The sequence below is a fragment of the Thermobia domestica genome, chromosome 9, assembly GCF_964235325.1.
Source record: "Thermobia domestica chromosome 9, izTheDome1.hap1.1, whole genome shotgun sequence".
NCBI lineage: Eukaryota > Metazoa > Arthropoda > Insecta > Zygentoma > Lepismatidae > Thermobia > Thermobia domestica.
Genome location: NC_137462.1, coordinates 161,304,015 through 161,319,206, shown reverse-complemented (window position 1 = coordinate 161,319,206; position 15,192 = coordinate 161,304,015). Strand labels below are relative to the sequence as shown.

Sequence of the window (15,192 nt, the reverse complement as noted above, 5' to 3'; positions counted from 1 at the left end):
TCAGTTAGTTTACCCAGTTTCTTAGCGAGTCCCCTTGCACAATTTCAACTTGACCTCCGTTGTTGCATCCTTATTGGTATGCAACCGTGAACATCATCTTGCATCGGTTTGATGGAATATTATTGGTGAATTAGCAACGCCTTTCATGTTCTTGATGCTATTCCTTACATTTTCGACGCTTTCAACTCACGTTTACTGAGTATGAGTGCATTTCGGGGCATTTTGAATTACGTGTTTCCACACATGTGAATCACCCTGCTTCATCTGTTGTGCTCTACCGACACTCCAGAGGTCTTTCTAGAGCAAATTGAGTACAAATTCGCAACACTTAATACTCAAAACGTCACTGTTGGCCAGCATCCGTGCCTGGCGATTATGCAACCACCCACAACAGGCATGGTGTCCGCCATTTTGTATTTGTTCCAGATATCGACTTAATACAAACGAATTGTTGATACCTGTTAGAAACCCTATCAATTCATATCCATTTAGACCAATTTTCATTTGGCAGATTATCCGGAACTCCCTACGTTCCTTTTGGGAATCCCTTGCGCGTACGATTACGAAACGTAAAATTCAATGCAACAGGTGTGACTTCTTCAGTGATTTTTTACCCGCCCTCTTTACGTTGGATAATTTCCGAACTATTGTCGTCCGAAAGTCATTTTTCCACGCTTTCGGCACCTTGTAGATCTGAAACTATGTCCGATAACCGAAAGTACAAGATAACTTTTTTTCTTGTCTCAGCGGCAGGAGTCACCTCCCAAGAGTTGTAACACTTATTTTGCAACACCTGATATATGCTGCATATACGTAATTTCATTTGCTCACTTTAAGTATTTAGATGAACTACTGTTAACCCTTTCGGGAATTTCCCAGTTGAAAGAGCAACGCATCAGCCATCCTGAACCATTCTCTTGGCTTTCAATGCGTATATATACTCAAAATAAGCAACCTCGGTTGGTGGTTCTTTTCTATTGTCCTTCATGGCTCCATCGTTTTCTCAGCAAATAAACTTAATATTCAGTAAAACACTGTACTCTCCTGAGGTCTCATTCTGTATAAGACATTACAAAAATTTGCAGGATTGCAACAACAATACAAAAAGACGCACAATCAATTATAAGTGCTATGTAAGTTATCAAACTGAAACTCTTGCGTTGAGTTGGCGCAAACTTATACGTAATGAAACCCTTGATATAAAAAATAAGCTTTCAAAGGCCAAATCCCGAAGATTCGGCCGATATCTTTCTCAATTTGCACAGATCTACACAAGCACAGGTCCACACACACAAAAAATTCAATTCCTATATTGTCTATTGTAAAGAGTAAAATGGATAGTACACAAGAGATCATCTAGACCAGAGATTGGCAAAACTAATTTCAGGCGCCCAGTTTTTGTCCGATGCACGCTGCTGGCAAGTGACACAACTACGCCATCTAACACATATTTTCGTTTTCAATTCAACTTTGTCAATCGTAGCATGATAGTACTACTTTCAACTGTTCTAGCAGAGAATAGTTATGGTTATGATGCAACAATCACACTTTTATTTGCTGAATCTAGAGAAGCGTTAGTTATCACTTGACAACATCAATGCTAAGAACAATTGATTTTAAAATACTATCTACGTAGAAGTGTTAATAGATTGGCGATAACTTTTAATATATAAGAACATTACTGCATACAAGTCAAGTAGAATGTCTATAAATCATTCACAAAACCATATTGTTTTACATTATCTATCATATTTTCTGTAGTAAAACGGGGTTACTTTGCACAAAATATGAAAAGTTTCACAGCCCTCTGTCGGCAAAACCATGAACAGTAAAAAGGAAGTTTCAACTACCACCGTAAGATAGAACATCTAACTGTATTTTGGCTATAATATTGGCAGTTAACATCAGTTCTAATTACCGGGAGGGTTCGTTGTTGTAGAGGCATGGAAAGCAGTCACTGTAAAGGCCGACAAAATTTGAAAGGTATCACCTACAAGAATTTCCGTCGAAGTTAAGTCAGTTTCGTAGAATACTACTGTGTATAATGGGACTTTGATGCAATAGTTGAAATTGAAATGTGAAACCAAAAAAGTAAAACTGGAAGGTGGTGGTTTCAGCCTCTAATCGGAGTTACTTTGCACAGGTTCAAAATACCTCTTAGGTAATTATTACTACTGGAACCTCCTGCATTCTAAACTTACGTAAATTTCCTATTTAGGTAGATGCCAGAATGAATTTCTTGTTGGAAAATAAATTATGAACAATGGCGGATCCAGAAGAGTAGTTTGAGAGGGGGTCACTCACAAAGGCTTCGCTTTTTTTAAAAGAAATAACTAGACTTTTCTTAGGGGGGGCGGGGATTGACGCTCATACGCATAGGAATGACTAACATTAGATTTTTTAAAAAAGAAATCATGCAATTTGGGTGGACTTCAGTTTGAAAGTCAGAAACTCCGTAAATCTTCCACTAATTATGGTTGGGATGATATTCTTGGGCATAAGGAATAGCCAAGACAAATCAGTTGACGGGGATTTTTTTTCTGTTGTTCCTGAGTTGGCATTTGTGTGGGACATATGCTAAACTACTAGTATGTGGTTCCTGTGCTGGTACCAGAAAATACATAATTTTCTTCACAAATATTGGTAATTCATACTAAGTATCGATACCATTACCCTCATTCTAATATCATTATTTGTAAACTGTGTGCAGTTTTGTGTAGAAAGTAAAATGTACAAACACTGAAGGGAAAACATTGCACATAAATGTTATATTCGTATGTTAACATATTTTTTAGTATATTGTGCAAAGTAACCCCAACTATGGGGTTACTTTGCACCAAAGTTTATATTTCAATAACTATGGTCATACTGAATGTCTACTAATGAACTTGCACGAATGGTTTCCACATATGTCTACCTATTATATGTTTAAAATACAGTGTTCTAAATCATTACGTTTGTAAGTTACATGCGCTTTTTTTAAAAAATTCCTTAAATCGTGTGCAAAGTAACCCCATAGTATATATGCAGATGTTCACTTGAGAAATTATACTTCGTTCTTTCCTTTTTACCCTCTGCTCTCTTCCATTACCATTAGCTTGTTTATACCTCGAGGTTTGTGTTGTGATTATAATGTAAACTTGATAGTGCAGGTACACTGCGGAGAGAGAGGAAAAAGATAACCGTCACTGTTTCTAACATCACTGTTCGAGTTTTCTTTGAGTATAAGAAACATGAATGAATTAACTCTTTGCGGCACGGAGTTTAGCAAACGTTATGTAAAAGGTGGTATAATATAAGTACCACCGTGCCTCAAAGAGTTAAACTGCAAAATAATAATAATAAAAAACGAACATTTGAGAATAAATTACCCCGTGTGGACTATTTCATGAGAAACTACTTATGCCGTATTATAGTTATTAATGAAATATTTCTTTATTAAAGGTGAACAAAATCGTCTCAGTCCTTTGAGAAATTGTTTAAAAAGGAAGAAAGAAAACTACCCCTTGTGTGTTTTTCAGGGCAAACTACTTACATCATATCCTCAGGCCATTGATAAAACATTATGAAATACGAACAAAATCGAGTGACTCGTGTTTGAGAAAATCGTCTAGAAAGAATCCACCCCTATAAGTAAATTACCCCTTTTGTATTTTTTCAAGAGAGATTTATTTATACCACAGCATAGGGTTGTCAATGAAATATTGATGTATGAAATCGTTAGAGCCGTTTTTAAGAAAATAGGCAATCTTTTTATCTTCATCCGTCAGTAAATTGTCCGTATTTTTGGATGTAAGCAAAAAGTTCGAAAATCTCTGGAGAATTTTATAAAAACCTTAGGAGTTAGAAATTTTATCTTCTTTCATTGTTCGAAAGTAAATAAAGTGACCAGACAATGAGTTTGCTCTTACTACCTGGAGCGTTTCCTAATTTTTACATCAATGACCTACAATTCTAAAGATTTAAAAAAATCAGTGATCGGGACTTTTCCAAACTAAAAATTTTAAGCAAATTTTCAAACTAAAAAAAAAAAATTGAAAGTGATCAGCTAATCAAATTGCACTAATAATAATTTTCCAACAATAAGCTTAGAATATCAGTTGTAACTACAATAAGTTGAAACATTTTCAAACGAAAAATTTAAAAATGACCAGCCATTCAGATTGTACACTTCTGGTCACAAAAACCTACACTACCTTCCAAAAACTAAGTCCGAAAAAATGACCCTAGATCCTCACGAATTCCCTTTAGGTCTGACTTTCCCCCTGCATTTTTTTTTTTACACAATCACGGGTGTAAACTGAACGATAATAATGCACTATGTATGTGAAAATTTCGTTGTAGACAAACAAAATAGCTACAATACAAAAAATTACGGTTAAGTCCCAAATTTGATATACAGTATTTATATTTTTAACCTACAACGATTAAATAAGCAATGAAAGTAGGGAAAACATCATAACTACAGAAGGTTGATCGGTCTGTGTATATCCAATTTTGACGTCTTACCAACCCTTAAGAAAAACCACGGAACTATCACCGGTTGCCATCGATTTAAGCACCATGTGTCCTAGCAATAGTCCTACACCGTAACTTCCATTGTAGGAGGCTTCGTTGAAGTACAGAAACAAGAATTTTGAGCCACTCCTCCTGGCAGGCTTTCCAGAGACCACGGAAAGTAGTGACACGACGAGATTGCAAGTGCTTTTTTCAATAGGCTAAACCCGCACAACTCTACTAGCCTGGTATCACTTGACTTCACTGATATGTCCTGGAAGAGAATAGCCTGGATGCCGGTGTCTGCCGCAGAAATCTCGTGTGTAGAACGGGATGTATGTGATAAGGCCTTATCCATATGCACATGGTCTTGATTTATTGCATTTCCATACGAATGTGGCAGGTTTTATATACAAATTGGTGGAGGATATGTTGCTGATAAAATGGGTTGATTTTGCAGTTAACTTGCCTTCATAGCACTATCCAGCGACAACCAGAAATCACTTGGAGAAATTTGCTTTGCACTGACGGAAGTCATGACGGAATTTTGTGTCTCGCGGGGTGTATATTACGACTCGAAATTTGCCGCAATCCATGCTTAATCGATTGTGGCAACAAAGTTCCTCTTTTCTTGAGATAGATGGCATTCGTAGAGGCGCCTGCACTGGGTCTTCCTCTCTCCGATGGGCCGCAGTAAGAACATGTCCAGGACTTCTAAACATAATCCGGAGCTTTAATTTGTCACTTATATTGCGGTTCATAGTTGATTGTGCCACGTGCAATCGTCGTACATCATCACATGTGTAGGATTCGGCTCAACTGCAGAGCTACAGGTGAAGTCACCGCAATACACGGTCGCTTTCTACTCCCCTTACTGGGTGAAAGTAATACTGCAACATTGTGGTGTTTATTTCGATTTTGTTCTTGATGGTCGTTGACCCCAATTTCCGCGCCCTATTTTTGAATCTGTGTCGAGGAAAATTTGTTGTGGAAAAGTGCTACGACGTAGTCTTCCCAAACCCAGTTCACCTTGTGAGCTACGCTGCACATATCATACGCACCGAACCTGACGCGATACCAAAGGAGTTTAGCTTTCTCCTGCTGTTTGAATCATTCGGTTATGTCGATTCTGAGAGCAGGAGTGGTTTTAAATTGGACGCATATAGACAGATCATTTCTGAACAATGATGAACTATCTGCTTCACGAGATTTGCTAATTGTTTCACTACCAGTTCAAGTGTCCCCAAAACATATTTTTGTCCAGTTACCTTCCTTAGAGTCAAAATTAAGGAGTAATTTATGAACAACCCATTGAAGTAGGCAGGGTAAAAGCAAGAATATATGAAAGCATTCCACTGCTCTCCGGTATATGCTGATTCATCCGACCCGTTTCTTCCATAGGACGTCGAGACAAAATTGATCTTTGTTTCTAAAAAGAGCTAGAAAATTCAAGGAACAAAGCAAAATCACATTTCTTTGCAATGTCAGTATTACAACCTAGCAGAAAATAAACCAAAGCTTGAATACATTTTGTTCCGCATAAGAAAAGTTACTTTTAAAACGATATATATTTTTTCTCTCACGAAAACAGACAGCTTTATTTGCTTAATGAAGTTATATTTTTTAACAGATATTTTATTTGTCAGAAAATGTACTACATGAAACTTATAACTGAAAAGTGCATTTCAATAGAATCATGTTTTCTATTAGAAAAAAAATAATCATGGAAAAAAATAAGCTTTTAAACGATTGAAATATAAATTAGTTCAACATTTTGAATTATTACATACATATACATTTTTTTATTTTATTTTGTACTTTGTCTTGTGAATGAAAGGATAAATATCATATTTAAACATTAAGGAGCAGGTACACTTGTTTCCCTAAAGTTTTATGAGGAAACTAACTGGAATTCCCGTTCTTTGCATGGGAAGAATAGGTTTATGGAAAATACAAGTGTACTTGTACTCCTCCCTCCCTTTAGGACGTATTTCAATGGAAGTGTAATTATAAAACCCAAAGATACACTATTTTTTTTAATACAATTTAAACTTCCTTACCCCATTGGGATACACTCCTTAATCAATGTAACATAAAAACCTTAAAATTATTGTTTAAGGATTCATTTCAAACGGGTAAACCATTTTTCGTGATGCAATTACAAACAATAAACAAAGTTTATTCCAATGTGGCAAGAAAATAAATTGCAACTTTTCCCCCCTTAGAACAGGAATTTTGAAAAATGCTAGATCATGTGTCCGCTTATTTGTAGTGAGCAGTTTTAATTCACATTTTAATCTTCCTTACTTAAGGGAATCACGAGATACTCTATTCACCACAATTTTGAACCTCATACCTCCTATAGGATACGCCCTCAAAGTAGTGATTCAAAACCTGGCTCGAGTTTGATAATAAAAGTTTCAAAATTGGAAAAACAAAAAGGTGACTGAGATGTGGAAAAAAAATGGGGTAGTGCACTGATTACCAGGAAACCAGATGTTTTTGCCTTTTAGTGGTCTCTTGTAATGAAGCGCTCACAGAAAAGAAACGATGTTACTTAAGCACCGGAAAAAAGATGGGAAGGGAGAAGGAGCTAGTGTGACCATTGTCCTACAGCAACACAGCTCGTGTTGTGTTGAAGGGAAATGGAGGTATCGAAACAGCTCGCTCGCAGTTGTTTGCTATATGATTTACAGGTGGGCCACTTAGGAACCTGGTCAAATCGTTAAATGTCAGGCATTTGAGGAATACCGCGAACGAGCACATTACTATGCATTTTAAACGTGCGGTGAACTTGCTGACAACTTCCAGGTTTCTGAGAAAACTCAAACCACCTGTACCATAAAGGAATGTGTACAAGTTGAGCAAGTGGGTAACCCACATATTGTCGGTAACCAACAAAGAAAAACGGGTGACAACCGGTTTGTCGTTGCTGACTCGGCACCGCAGCACACTCATATTTGGTCGAGTGCTCACGAGTGGCGAAAAGTAGTTACAGTATGACGCTCACAAGCGTACTAGACATTGGTTCGCACAAAATGACCCCGTGCCTCACACCTCAAGATCATTGCAAGACCATACTCTGTGTCTGGTGGACTGGTCGACAAGTAGTGCATTATGAGTAGTCTTCACCCGGTCACATCAGCACTGCAAATCCGTACTTGTAGTAGTTGCAACGGGTGCAACATGCATTGTAGCAAAAGGAACTAGAGTTGGTTAATTGCAAAGGTAAGCTGTACCTTCACGACAAGGACGGCCGATGTCACCATTCAGCGACTTGGTTGGGATTTACTGTCACTCACCATACTCGCTAGACCTAGCATAATCAGATTGCCACTTGTTTCATTCTCCGGACAATCACTCCATGAAAAATCCTTCGACAATAAGGCAAACTTGCAGACTTCTTTGCGTCAATATCCCCACGTTTTATCGCCGGGCTTAGCGCAGCTACAGGGACGTTGGCAAAGGATGCTGGCTGATGACGGAGTTTGATTCGAGTCCTAGCACAAGTACCATCGAAGTGTCTGTGTTTCTAGTGATTACGAACGGTGAGAATGTTGTTGGTTAACTTGAATTTCTATTTTAAGTGCCATCATGCTTCAGTCTTTAGAAACACAAAAAGAATCATTACTATTTCCAATATGTATAAAACTAAGATTCCGTTGAATCATGAGTTTCGCGAGTTTACTTTTATGATTAAACTATCCAGTATATGAAACTTTATAACTGAATGCGTAAGCAAAGACAGCAGCATTTAAATTTGACGTCCCCTTCGATCTACTGAGCAACCACTAAAAATATAAAAATACATAACCATCTTCGCAACACTTCAAAAACGGAAAATCTTACGTTCCTTAAAGAACGTACGGATTACTTATTTATATTTTTAACATTCATCTCCATGTTCTCTGAAGATAAATATTTGTGAATAATCATCTGCAATACTTGAAAGCCTATTCGGTCTTCTTCCTCTGTAACCGTCAATTACACAAATTGTAACAGTAAAAAAATTAACACCACGCCTTAGCGCCCACCAGTCAGGTACAAAGAAATCCAAGAAGCTGAAGTGTATGATTAAGCAGAAGTAGCAATTTCATCTTTACTCAAATTATTTTAGAAGTTCATATTGTACTTTGTTACTAAAGTCCTTGATGTCTCACAAATCTCTCATGTCCTTCAGGAAGATGGAAAACTAGAATATATATTGAAGAGTAGAAACTCATTAAAAAAAGACTTATTTAACGAACACACAATAAAATTCTACTTGATATTGGCCTTTAATCAGCTGGTTTCCTGTTTCAGCTCACAGTGTTCCATCTTGATTCCACTCCAATCTATTCTGGATACTGGTATTTTACGATTTCTACAGGTTTTAGAATCTTACTTTACTTAATTTGTAAACTGCGAAGACAGGATGGACTTCAGATAGTAGAATTTAAATTCCCTCCTGTATACGTAAAAAATTCACAGTAGGCGATTACGAACCTGTTATTCTCCTAAGTTTTCTTCAGAGCAATCATAATTAAAATGTACACACTATTAAAGAGTTACTAGCGAACCCGCACGTCCTGCGCAAGCGCAGAACACTATTGTTATCTGAATGATTGAATATGATACAAAATTAAAAATATTTATATAATTTTATACAAAATTAAAAATAAGTATGTTGAAAATTTCATCGAGATCGGTTGGGTGGTTTAGGTTCTATTTATTGTTATATATTAATCTCCCCCTCCCCTAGGTTCCACCGTCAAAGTGAAAATATTAAAAAAAAAAAAATCCCGGCTCGAACGTCATCTATGTTGAAAATTTGATCGAGATCGGTCAGGTGGTTCAAGGGTTATTAAGTTTTATTTATTTTTATATATATATATCTCCCCTCCCCTCCTCATACCCTAAGTTCTACCGTCAAAGGGATATGATAAAAACCACTCCACATCCGAACCTCATCTATGTTGGTAATTTGATTAAGATCAGTTCGGTGGTTTAAGCGTGATGAAGTCACAAAGACAGTTACTTTTTTTTTTTTTTTTAACATATGTCCCCCCTTCTTCTCCCTTATATTATGCCGTCAAAGTGAAATGATGAAAACATCCCAGGTCCGAACCTATCCATGTTGAAAGTTTGATCGAGATCGGTCGGGTAGTTCAAGAGCTATTAAGTTTTATTCATTTTCATATATTTGCCTTCCCCTCCTCTCCCTAAGTTCTACATCAAAATGAAATAATAAACTTCCCAGTTGAAAATTTGATTGAGATCGATCGGGTGGTTCAAGAGTTACTAATTGACGAACACTTTTGGTCACTTTTGTTTTTGTATTTATTGATTTTTGTATATCTCCCCCTCCTTCCCATCCTCTACGTTGTTCTGTCAAAGAAAATGGTAAAATCCATCCCGGGCACGAACGTCATCTATGTTAAAAATTTGATCGAGATTGGTCGTTTGGTTCAAGAGTTATTAAGTTTTATTTATTTTATAATTTCCCCTTCTACCCCTCCCCTAAAGTCTACCGTCAAAGTGAATAGCTAAAAACACTCCCAGGATAGAACTGCACCTACGTCAAAAATTTGATCGAGATCGGTCGGGTGGTTCAAGAGATTGAGAGTCACAAACATAGTGACTTTCAATTTGGATCTGAAGTTTTTTGTTTACAGACACTGCTATAATATATAGATTGCTCTTGATGAGTAAACGAATTTGAAGGAAAAGAATATAACGATACTTGTATTTCATCACTCTTTATTATATCTTTATTTATATTTGTGGGCAGAAGTACTTTTAAATTATGCACAAGCTGCTCTAGAAAGGAAGATGATTATAAAAAAAAAAAGAAAAGATATAGATGTGATTTCTTTTCTAGTTGTCATAGCAACGAGAATATATATATATATATAAAAGGATCCATCTTGTGTAAGTTACATGAACAATTCTAAGGAGTCTAATTGATTAATTTGTAATGTGTCCTAATAAAAGGTAATATTTAAATACAGTGCGTAAAATGTTTTATGGTGATTTTCCGTAGCCTTGCTTATATAAATACACAAACAGGACCTTTGAGTAGCGACGTTCTATATAGATATATGAACTGTGATTTCGTCGTTATATAATTTGGTGGTCCTTGCCGCAGGATTGTCGTTATAAAATTTGGTAGTTTTGCCGCCAGGACCTTAGGAGATTTGTATGAAGTTTAGTAGACAACCTCCTCAATAATAAACTCCAAGTGTACAGATTGACTTTAAGGCTACGTAGTGATTTTATTAAAAGAAAATATCAAAACAGAGTACACTTTATTAAGGAGTGACACAAAAATTTTCAGAAATATCAAAATGAGTCGTCCTGACATTGGAAATGCAACAGAATCAAATGGTAACAGGGAAATGAACTTTTCTGACCTAGCCAATCTCATTAAACAATCAAAGCAAGATTTTGGTGATCGCATGGATCAACAAACGGAACGAATGAACCAACTTAGTAAAATCGATCAGCAGTTTGGACAATTAAGGCAAGATCTTGGTGAAAAAATGGAACAAATGAATTAGCACATGGAACAGATTATACGTAGGTTTACTGAAGAGATGTCATCACAGGTTAACATGAATGCTCCAAATGAACCTGAACCTTCCATAGAAACAGAAAATGCAGATCCGTAATTTGCATTGGTGAAATTTACTGAGTTTTTGCAAAAACATAATGCGGTATTGGTTGGATCAGATTATCCCAACTTCTCTCTTCATTCTAATGTTTTTGATTGCCTTACTGATGCTGCGTGTAATGAAGATTTGGTATGCATCAATGTGCGAAAAGTTATGGTCATCTTCGTCTAGTGAATGCTATTGTCTGTTTGTATTTACGATATATTTAGCATGATATTAATTCTGGAGATGAAGTAATGGTAATAGAACCGTTTAATGATATGTACACGACATTGGTTCATGTAGCAGGAAGAAAGTTGATTCCAGTATTTGTGAAATTCAGAAAGAGAACGTGTGTTCCCATCAACGCTTGTGATTGGTCGATTGAGTTGGAGCTGTTGAAATGTTCACTCAACGAAAAGGCCAAAATGGTAGTGGACAATCAGATGGTGATTTTACCGAACGTGATGCAGTGCGTTGACTCCAATCACCTAGGTATGATATTACAAAATTTTGAAAATCCACCAATGGTGCAATACAGTACTAACCTGAACCAAACTAACCTTAATCGAAACCAGGTTCGAAATATCCATGTGAGATTGAAGTGTGATCTCAATGTAAAAGGTAATGTTAAATTCATGTGTACCGGTAATGTAACCGAACCTAATCACAGAGGAAACAAAAACCGTGGTAGGACAAATTACCGTGAATATTGTGGAAAGAATAGGTACAGATCTGTTAGGAAACACGACATTTCTCCACCAGTAAAACGAATGAGAACTGAACCTAATTTTACCGGTAAGATAACCGAACCTAACCTTAGTAGTAACAGTAATAGTAATCGCGTAACCGAACCTAATCCTAGTGTAGTACGATTACTTATACTTAAAAAGCATGTAATCATTAGATCTAATTTCCTTCGAAGTGAATTTCGTAGAAATTTCATAGATGGCACAAATTCTCAAAATAGGAAACAAAGAACTATAGAAATAAATAACGCGCAACATTGTATTCCGATTTATGATTTTCAATGTAACTTGAATGAATTCGTTGGTCATGTAACTTAAGCTAAAATTACGCCGTCCGAGGAGAATATATTCAACTGATTTTTGTTTTATTTCATTGTAAATACCGTTATGATTTCGTTTATTATTTGCATTTCATTTGAATTCTATGAAGGTAATTCAGTGAATCAATAAATGGAACAATTCGTACATTCATGATCTTGCTAAGAACTTCTTCTGTTCAAACCGTAATACTAATTTTTATTGTGATGTTAATTATTATGTTATGTTCTGATTATTATCGATATTTCAATCTTAATTTATATTTTGTTTGAACATATCATATATTTGATCCTTTCTTGTGTAAAAGAGCAATTATGTAAATGTCATAATAAGTTTTGCTCTCTATTTTCAACTTATAATATGTATCAGTGGCCCCAAAAGGACCTTAAAATTAAACTACTTCTATGCCGTTATTCCAATGTACCTTATGTTATCAACGTTGAAGTATATGAATATTTGCAATGAAATTGATTAAGAGCCTGCCTTACTAAAAATAATACAAAATTTACCATTTTTCTTTTGCTTGATTATTCATCAGTGAAACGAGATAATGAAATGCAAGTCACTACAATAATAGATAATTCTATTCTACAACAGAAAATGTGAACCTGAAGAATGTTCAGTGTTGCCATCCATAGAAATTACAGTGTTGCCAGAAAAACAATTTCCCTAAAATCTAAGTTAAGGCAGCGAGTAGAGGAACAAACTCAACTGCATTTGGTTACGTATCATATTGTTTTGGTTTCCTGTGAACTACTTTTTAAATAATAGTTGTATTTAGTTTGTAATAAACAGAATAGTTTTAACATACAGTTATTAAAACTAAATAATAATGTTAATTAAAAAGTAGTTCACAAGAAACCAAAACAATATGATACGTAACCAAATACAGTTGAGTTTGTTCCTCTACTCGCTGCCTTAACTTAGATTTTAGGGAAATTGTTTTTCCGGCAACACTGGAATATCTATGGATGGCAACACTGGACATTCTTCAGGTTCATATTTTCTGTTGTAGAATAGCATTATATATTATTGTGGTAAGTTGCATTTCATTATCTCCTTTCATTGATGAATAATCAAGCAAAAGAAAAATGGTAAATTTCGTATTATTTTTAGTAAGGCAGGCTCTTAAGAATTTAACATAAAATATGAAAATAATATTGTTATAAAAGTAAAATATGTTATATGATTATGTGAATTATAATTTTTATATATATGAGGGTCATTCGGAAGCTCCAGTACTTAATATGTAATAGTTAACGGCCCAGGATTTCTCTTTTTTTATTTTTTTTAGAGAAAAAAAGGTCCTTTAGTTCAAGGCGCCATATATAATGATACTTGCATTTCATCACTCTTTATTATATTTTTATTTGTATTTGTGGGCAGAAGTACTTTTAAATTATGCACAAGCTGCTCTAGAAAGGAAGAAGATTATGAAAAAAAGAAAAGATATAGATGTAATTTTTTTTTCTAGTTGTCATAGCAACGAAGAATAAATATATACAAAAAAGGATCCATCTTGTGTAAGTTACATGAACAATTCTAAGGAGTGTAATTGATTAATTTGTTATGTATCCTAATAAAAGGTAATATTTAAATACAGCGCGTAAAATGTTTTATGGTGATTTTCCGTAGCCTTGCTTATATAAATACACAAACTGAGGACCTTTGAGTAACGACGTTCTATATAGATATATGAACTGTGATTTCGTTGTTATAAGAAAACTATACAATACATAAAAAGATTTATTTGCTGAAAATGTTCCTGACAGCACATTCACACAATATAAATACACCACCATAAAATATCTACAAGGGATAAATTTGCGAAGTTGCCTCTAGATATTCCAATCTTCCTGTAACGATGCCTTTGAAGCCACTCGCGAATATAAAATAACGCAACATATTTCTTAAGTACCAAAAAAAATTATAATAATTATATACACACATATGCACAGGTATGCAGATGTAATTCACAGTGCAATGCATACTCACAGAAAGTAAATACAAACGTTTGGTCTTGAAATTCTATATATATATTACACTCCACACATATATATCACAAGCACACACCGGCAGCAATCTCACAGTTTTAATGGTTTTGCAGTCTTTATAAGTAAGGGTAATCTTGTTTGACTCTTTTCTTGACAAGATTCACATATGTAGTTCATTAGCTTCTCGATTTCATTTCCAGTTAAGTTACAGCACCCTAAGAGAAACATATAAGAACAATTAATTCGGAGTTCAAGTAAGTTTTTTATTACTATAGTATTATTAAATCATCGCATATGATACATTTCGTTGTAGTATCTTCATTTAGAGAGAAAATAATTTCTATTGATTTGAAATGCCTTATATAAATAAATATTTCTTAACATTGACAAAGTGCGCATTTCGCGCATAGACAATGAAAGATTAATACCCAATATACCACATGATTCCTTGGTGAAACGACAGTACTTTAATGGCTAATATGCCATTTTTAATAAATAAATGCAGAAATGAGTTCGTTATCTGAAGATAAAAGTCATATTTTTGAATGTAACAAATCATTCTTAACAGTTATGAATTATTCAGCCGACTAAGCTTTATAATACACTTCACTGCTCACTAGAGAAATAAATACTTCTGCACCTATTTATCATCGTGGTACATAGCCCTTGAAGGTTAATAAAACATTTTTTCTTGATTTCCATTAATATCAGACAAGCGTTTTTACAATAATCTATCAGGAATTTCCCTTTTAGCAAACGTAACACACGAAATCATAGCAATTTTCTTCGCACTCTACAAAATACTCCTTCCAATATCTATTTCTTATTTCTTCTAGTTGTGAGATTCGTGGCAGTGAAAAAGATGTTTGGAAAATTCTTTAATGTTGGGGATGTTATTGTTAGAACGTCAAGTTACAACCATAAAACTCCCAGCAGTATATCCTGGGAGAAATATTTTGCATGATGTGACGAATACTGCTGCGATTTCAGGCACAATCCTGT

At 35.1% G+C, this 15,192-nt stretch overlaps 1 protein-coding gene across 1 annotated transcript in view; it reads right to left on the bottom strand.

Annotated features, from left to right (window-relative positions):
• Nucleotides 1-13,929: 13,929 nt before the first annotated feature.
• The window catches only part of e(y)3 (PHD finger protein enhancer of yellow 3), a 66,910-nt gene continuing 65,647 nt past the window's right edge, over nucleotides 13,930-15,192 (bottom strand). The window contains exon 14 of the mRNA XM_081772086.1: nucleotides 13,930-14,405. Coding sequence (XP_081628212.1) covers nucleotides 14,281-14,405 — 125 coding nt within the window. The 3' untranslated portion in view covers nucleotides 13,930-14,280. The remainder of the gene's footprint in view (nucleotides 14,406-15,192) is intronic.